This window comes from Haliotis asinina, chromosome 3 (assembly GCF_037392515.1).
Source record: "Haliotis asinina isolate JCU_RB_2024 chromosome 3, JCU_Hal_asi_v2, whole genome shotgun sequence".
Classification (NCBI taxonomy): domain Eukaryota; kingdom Metazoa; phylum Mollusca; class Gastropoda; order Lepetellida; family Haliotidae; genus Haliotis; species Haliotis asinina.
Genome location: NC_090282.1, coordinates 67,590,596 through 67,598,240, shown reverse-complemented (window position 1 = coordinate 67,598,240; position 7,645 = coordinate 67,590,596). Strand labels below are relative to the sequence as shown.

Sequence of the window (7,645 nt, the reverse complement as noted above, 5' to 3'; positions counted from 1 at the left end):
ACTGTTCAGGATAATAATATTTCAATAACCACTATCTGATTTATATAAAGCATTCATGGATGTGCTCAAGGAGTCTTGGGTATTGATTCTAATAGTTCTTAAATGTTATATTTACATTTTTCTTACCACAATTTACATGGTTTTAAACATTTCATACTGTACTTGTAAAGCAGTAATATTTAGTTAAGTAAAAATATCTGAAACCATTGATCAGTATATGCAAATTATCCTGCATGGAGCTACTTCAAGCTTGGGGCCTGCTTCACAAAACAATCGTTGCACGACAATCTCTTTTTGAAATGGCCCCTGGTCCTTAATCTAAAATGGTGAAAGTGAGAAATAGGTCAATACACCCTAAAATGATTTCTATTCAGGTAACACATTTACAATTAAGAGTTACTCAACATAAATTACAAATCAATGTTAATGTTCACTAAGATATGTAACTGTCTGAATGACTTTACTAAACTTCATTTGTCTCATATTAACATCCTCAGCTTGTGTGCATAGACATATATAGGAAACACCAAATGGAACATTTCAGCAGATGACAATATCAGGGTTATGTTATTTATCAGGGCATTATCATTTGCAGAAGCCTGAGGTATTTCATTAACTGCCTGATGAAGGAGGGCACGTGAAAAGACCGGGGGTTCCTGCAAATGATAACGCCCTGAAAAATAGCGTGACCATTATTATAGCTAAAATGAATAGAATTTTTAACAAAATAAGAATAAAAACAATGGCATCAGTTCAGAAGCATTTACTGCTAACAACAAACGATGGAGGTCACTGACACACTGTTTACAAATATGGACACGTCATGGAAGAACACAGATGATGTCACTACTGAGAGAAACAACATTCAACCTTCACCTTTGCCCATACTACCGGCTGCCATTGTTTTCAGTGCTCAACAACACTAGAGTTCCAGTTAATGTTTCATTGCTGTATGTTGTAATTTATGGTACAATTGTTATAGTCGCCACCGGCAAGAAAGTGTGCAATAGCCCAGGTACATGTGATGAATGTGAGTTAGAAATACCAACAGTATTGAACCCAGGTTCAAACAAGCTGTAGGTGATTGAACATCAACAGCCGAGCTACTTATGACGTCTTGATCTTGCGGGCATTATTAAGCTACAGTGGCCCGCTTATTTCTGATAACATGGAGGCATTTTAATGATAATTCTATCCATTTTAGCTATAAAATGAGTTATTCCACCTCAAGTATCACAGAACAGTGTCACATATTGTACAGTGGTCAACGTTGCCTCCACAAACACATTACCCTGAATATGTATACTCATCAACAAAAGAAACTGTTTAAATGATTTTCTTTTATAAATTTTCATGAAAGTGTTTCTTGGTTGAAAAAAACATTGGTAATATATGTATGCAGTCATGCTGTTTTCATCAATATTCCAGCAATATCACAAGGGAAGCCAGAAATGGGCTTCACACACTTTATCTGTTTTAGAAATTGAACCCTGGCCCCGATTTCTCGAAACAAACTTAAGTCTGTTTTCAGACTTAAGTCTGAGTTTTTACTCAAATTTGAGAAAACTCAGCAAAATGCATTTCTCAAACAAAACTGAGTTTTTTTTTCGACTCAACTTGAGTTAAAAACTCAAATTATTTGAGTCTGCTAGGTAGGTAACTTAAGTCATTATTTGAGATCAAAATGGCGTACAGGAGAAGGAGACAACGCCGTCGGAGAAACAAAGCTAGGGTGGAGAGAGGGTTGATGGACCGCAGCAACCCTCTGGAAACCATGTCGGAGGAATCAGTGTTTGCGCGTTATCGTTTCAGGCCTGACACTATTCTCTTCATAGTGTCGTTGATAGTTGGCCAGCTGAGGAGAGAGACAGCTAGGAGCTGTCCCCTGCCTCCTCTGACGCAAGTGCTCGTCTCCCTCCGGTTTCTGGCGACCGGTGGGTTTTGTTCCCTGATTGCCGATACTTACCGTAGCATTTCCGCATCGTCTGTTTATCGGTCAATCAGGGACTTTTGCGGAGCTTTTGTTCCCCTGGCACATCGATTCATTAAGATGCCCGCGGACACAGACACATGCAAGTCCATGTTTTACAAGATTGCAGGTAAGAATCTTTATTATTCTCAGCGAGTAGATATCATAACAAAACCACGGTACGGAATCGTTACCTAATGTGATGTAAAGGGAGATCAATCTAAATGCGGTGTCGAAATGTAAAAGTTGAACTGCGAAGCGGAATAACCAAAATCAACCCTGAATGTCCCAATATTACAAAGATATTGCCTATGGTATCGTTTTCGATTCAGTGTTAAATTTTTATAATTCTCTATACATTTTTAGGATTTCCAAACGTATTGGGATGTGTCGATGGGACATTCATAAGGATCACAGCCCCCAGTAAAGATGAAGGTGACTATGTGAACAGGAAGGGGTTCCATTCACTCAATGTTCAGGTGAGTTAATGTATTGAAATTCTGACAATTAAGGATATTTTCCATACTTCAGATTGTTCATATTCATGGAACTTCATGTCAAAAAATAAAAAGCAATGAATTAGTTTCAAAGAAAGTTATGATTATTGCATTGTAATTGTTTGCATCATAGTAAATGAAAAATAACTTTGTTAATTAAAATTGAATTTGTTTATTAAAATTAATCTATGAAGATATAGTAAAACGTGACCACATAATATTGAGTTCACAATCAACACAAATGTTAAATTTCCTCTGCAAATAATCTTTTTTCCTTGAGGCAGATGATCTGTGATGCACAGTTCAGAGTTACAAACTGTGTGGCCAAGTGGCCTGGGAGCGTACATGACAGTCGAATTTTCCGGGACAGTAAAATCAGTCTTGCATTCGAAAATGGTATGTAAGACCAATAACTAACGTATCATAAGACCTCCAGTATTAAGAGCAATGAGAATAAATTAATAAATCCAATTTTTTGTCAGTGTGAAATTACTAGTGTAACAATGATATCTTGTTGAGATTTAGTAATGACAAATAGTTTTGAAGGGTTTATAGATTTATCGCCTGGGATTTCATGATCCCTCACAGTGGATCTTGTGAATAAACCCTTGAAAATAATATATACAAAATGACTGTTGTGAAACAACAACTATCCAATTGTACGTAAACGTAAAATTACGTTTAACATTTCGTGAACACAATACATACTTAATATATGCATACATGTAAGCATATGTTACAAACTGCAGTCATACAAACCAAACTTGATAAGGTACAAGTACATAATAATCCACCTACTCACACAACACTTAGAGTAGGTACACAAAATTACTAATAGTAATACCGATGAGTCATATTTGATTATATATGATACATAGATGATGTGATAAACCAGCTATAGTAAAGCATCATATCCAAACCTCTGATCCAGTTCATTGTACAATAATCCTCCTGCCTTTAAATTCATCCAACTGATATCATATACCAGTAACAAGCAAAGAATACTTGAGATTTGTAATTTGGCATAATATTTCAGGTACCTACAAGGGTTTACTTCTAGGGGACTCTGGCTACCCGTGCAAGTCATACCTGATGACACCGTATCTATCTCCAGCAAACAGGGCTCAAGAGAGATTCAACAGAAGTCAAACGAAAACCAGAGTTCTTATTGAACAAACATTCGGAATTCTTAAGCGAAGATTTTCTTGTCTGCATAGTGGTTTGCGCATGTCACCCAAGCGTGCTTGTGATGTGATTGTAACTAGTGTAATATTACATAATATTGGCATTGCAAGACAAGATGTATTCAATGTTCATTACGATGATTGTAATGATGATAAATTCACTGTCCAAGTTGCTGATGAATTGACTGGAACAAATGTTAGAAATTATCTTTGCCAGGCATACTTCACCTGAAAAGTTTACAAATTATTTTCAAGTTATGACTTCTTATGCAGTGGAAGCTCTCAAAGCAGGCACTCGTTGGGACTGAAGAAATATTCTGAATTAGGCAATGTGCCATATTGTAGAGCTGACGATAAATGTAAAAATGGGTGGGGTTGAGCTTCTATGCCAGTATCAAGAACTTACTAGATCCGACAGATGCCGGTTGTGACAGCTTCCACCGTATAATGTAAAGAACAAACAAACTGTCAGTGTCTTAATCATCTTATGTACAAATAAGATATTTTGATGGTATGTACATCATAAGTCAATACTCATTTTCACATTTCAGCTTCATAATTTCCAATTGTAATCTTTGTTTTTTTAGCTCTTCCACCTCAGCCTTAATTTTGAAATAATTTGCTTCTTGTTTCAACTTTTCACATTCAGCAATGTACTTGTCCCTTTCCGCTCGTAGAACGGACACTTCTTCATCTTGAAGCTTTCGTTTGCTTGGTTTACTCTCTTTTGTAGTTGATGTGGAGGGTACGTGGAGGATACCCTGATTGTCAATGATCACATTGACAGGCAAGTCGCAATCTGGAACAAATATCACCAGTTTGGGACTAAAATTTATTCTGATGATTATCAGGTTCATTGTTTAAAATACTGTAGATGTGACTGTGCCTATTTATCTGATAGACATTTTGACATTTCATCCTCAAACATTAATCTTGCAGAGCATCTTGATCTGTTCAGACTTTGAACTTACAGAGAGATACAAACAAATGTTAAGATTTTGAAGATTGAACTAGTAGCTTTGGAAAATACCTTTCTTTTCATAACTTTTAGTAGAGGGCATATTGTGCACGGATGTTTTACATTGGTTATACTCACTGGGGATGGAAGTACTGGTGAGGCCACATTCCTCATTGATGGGTAGGTGGGCTTCACCATTAGGTAAACATCCCTCCACTGCCATGGAGCTGATCACACTACTGAAATCTGAAACAAATAATACTCAATAAGTGGGTAATCTGCCTTAACTTAAGGCAAGTTATTTATAGACCTCATAATATTTTTATCGCAACTACTCAGTTTTGACTTCAAAACATATTTATCAGTCTTCAGTTGTAGTAATTAAAGGTACAAGGACAAACTGTCATCAAATGCAATAGGTTGTACCTTCTGAGTCAAACCCATCTACCAGGCCTTGTAGTGTAGGCCTGTCTGACAACTCCTCCAGCACCATAGCCTCAGGTCGAGAGGGTGATGAGGGCTTCGGTCCACCACCTGTCTTGGGGCGGCGTATCGCATCTGCTTTGTCTTTCGCTGTGAATAATACAATATATTGATGTATTTCTTATATGGTGTAATAATCTCACAAAACACTGTCATATTTGCATTTATGACTATGTAACATTTACAGTTTTAATATACTACCAGCTATGAATTGCCAAAGACATAAAACCAAATCATAACAGGATTTTCAAACTTCAATTACCTACCCTGAATTGTTACTCACCTACTTCATTACTTGTATATGACATGTATTAATATTTGTAATTGCATTGTCCTTGGGACTTCAGTCCAGAGACTGATATACATTTGAAAGGAATTGATGGTATGTCTTCCATTAACAGTTACTTCTAAATCAATCACTTTCATGTTTGAAAATTATGATTGTGTACTGAATATTTTTTTCATACCTCTCTGCTTTATATTAGCATATTGCTTCTTCACCTCCTCCACAGTTCTTTTTACCAAATTGGATTTCCTGCAACAATAACATTATGTTATGAATAATTTTCAGTTATTTTTAAATTATTGGCACAGATTTAATATTTGCAAGTTACCATCTGTTCTATTATCTCTGGTCACATTATGAACATATACTGCAATATATTTTCTAGTTTGAATAGTGACACAGTCCAAAAGACATTTTGTTAGATATTTTCAGTTGACTTTTAATGGTACAGATGAATAAAAATAGGATTTGAAATAGTATTGAAATTTGATGATTTACATTTCTTGTTTTAAAATATTATTGTGTAAATCATATTCAGTATTCACATAAATTGACATGGTTTCAGGATGGTCAAATGTAAATAGATAAATATTGATCAGAGAATTGTAATGACTGCATATATTTGCCCCCACAATTCTATTCACTCACAATATATTATCAAGATACTCCATGATTACATATTGGAAACTTTTGACTAGATGTACTGACACGTTCTCAGGACTGTAATTCAAGTTCATATGCCATCATATTTAATAAAGAGATAAACCACATCGATCATTTCAATGTCAAGCACAGTGAAAAACGTGTTATTCTTGTGACTTCATCGTGCATGTTTTATGCACAAAAAAATATTATTAGTCAGGTTGCCATTTATAAGTATGTTTATATCCGTGAAAAATGACAATATTGAAAACGTACGTGTTGTGGGTGATCGAAAATCGGACTCGGTAGTGAGTAAGCGATCGGCATCTGACCAGATGAAATTTCTAAATCTGTTTTTTCGAGATGATTAATGTAGAAGACTAGAAGACTTATTTCAACCTTTACGTGACAGAATGTACCTTCAAGTTGTATTTATAGGCAGTAGTAACTCAAGGACAAGATTCTGAAATATTTCATATTCAACTTACATGTTGAGAGCTTCCGCGATCTCCATCCACGCTTGCTCCTTTATCTTTGTCCCTTTGACGGAGCCACACCCCTTGAATTTGGATGATAGACGATCCAGTCGTTTATTTACTTCCTCTACTAAATAGGTTTTTTCCTCCTCTGACCAATTTGGTCGCCGCTTACCCTCAACCTTAGACGCATTCATGGCTTCAGGACAATCCAGTTGGTAGCAGACGATGTTGCGAGTCGGTAGCAGACGATGTTGTTGTCATTAGAAACGGAAGTTACGGGCACTTCAAACCGCTTACAACATGGACAAAAATTATTCGGCGAGATCTCAAATTAAAACTCAGTTGAGTTTGAGTTGAGATTGCTTCGAGAAACGGAAATTTTGAGAAAACTCAGTTGAGTAAAAAACTCAAACTCAGTTTGAGATTTGAGTAAAAACTTAAGTTTGTTTCGAGAAATCGGGGCCTGGTCTTTGAATTGACGAGAAAAATATTTAAACCACTTGGCACCGACTAATCCCATTAAAGCATAAAAAAGTTGGTCGAGAAATAATCAAGCATCTTTCGTAGACTGGCACATCATTGTGGGATTATTGCTCAAAAGAAAAACACAATCAGTTTATCAGAGCTTCCAAAATCTTGGCCCTGAGTAGGACGGATTGGAACATTTTGTGTGTATATTTACATTCATCAGATACACTGCAAGACTCACGGAATACATTTGTGTTGATCTGCAACGCCATTTCACAGACAGTAATGGAATTTCTGGTTGGTTACATCATAGTGATGCAAGTGCCAAATTTGCTTTCAAGAGCATGGTGGCTTAGTGCCTATTCAGGTACCGACAAGGCTTAGTGCCTATTCAGGTACCAACAATTAAAACGACATGACCATGCTGACATTATGGTGCTTCATCTTTTCGAGTCCTCTGAGTGAACCAGATGGCCATGCTTCTTGAAATTAACATTTTTCAGTTCTGTCTCCAGTCTCTTCACACTGCCTCATGACATAGACTTAGTAATTTACACTTATGGAAACAAATAAGGGAACACATGAGAGTACAAGTGTTCCTTTATTTATTTCCAAAGTTTCACCCACAGTGCAATACATACCTTGCGAACAAACCTGGAAAAGAACAAAGAAATACTTG

At 36.3% G+C, this 7,645-nt stretch overlaps 2 protein-coding genes across 2 annotated transcripts; one reads left to right on the top strand and one right to left on the bottom strand.

Moving 5' to 3' along the window:
- The first annotated feature begins 1,684 nt into the window (after positions 1 to 1,684).
- LOC137277001 (putative nuclease HARBI1) lies at positions 1,685 to 3,882 on the top strand. The gene is made up of 4 exons (XM_067808660.1): positions 1,685 to 2,099; positions 2,336 to 2,448; positions 2,751 to 2,862; positions 3,503 to 3,882. Exons 1-4 carry the CDS (start codon positions 1,685 to 1,687, stop codon positions 3,880 to 3,882), a joined length of 1,020 nt encoding a protein of 339 aa, XP_067664761.1.
- A 295-nt stretch (positions 3,883 to 4,177) lies between these two features.
- Positions 4,178 to 6,692, bottom strand: LOC137277243 (myb/SANT-like DNA-binding domain-containing protein 4). Its single transcript, XM_067808905.1, has 5 exons — positions 6,508 to 6,692; positions 5,559 to 5,626; positions 5,035 to 5,181; positions 4,747 to 4,854; positions 4,178 to 4,449 (listed from the first exon to the last, which is right to left on the bottom strand). The coding sequence occupies exons 1-5, from the start codon at positions 6,690 to 6,692 to the stop codon at positions 4,178 to 4,180; spliced, it is 780 nt and encodes a 259-aa protein (XP_067665006.1).
- Positions 6,693 to 7,645: the final 953 nt, after the last annotated feature.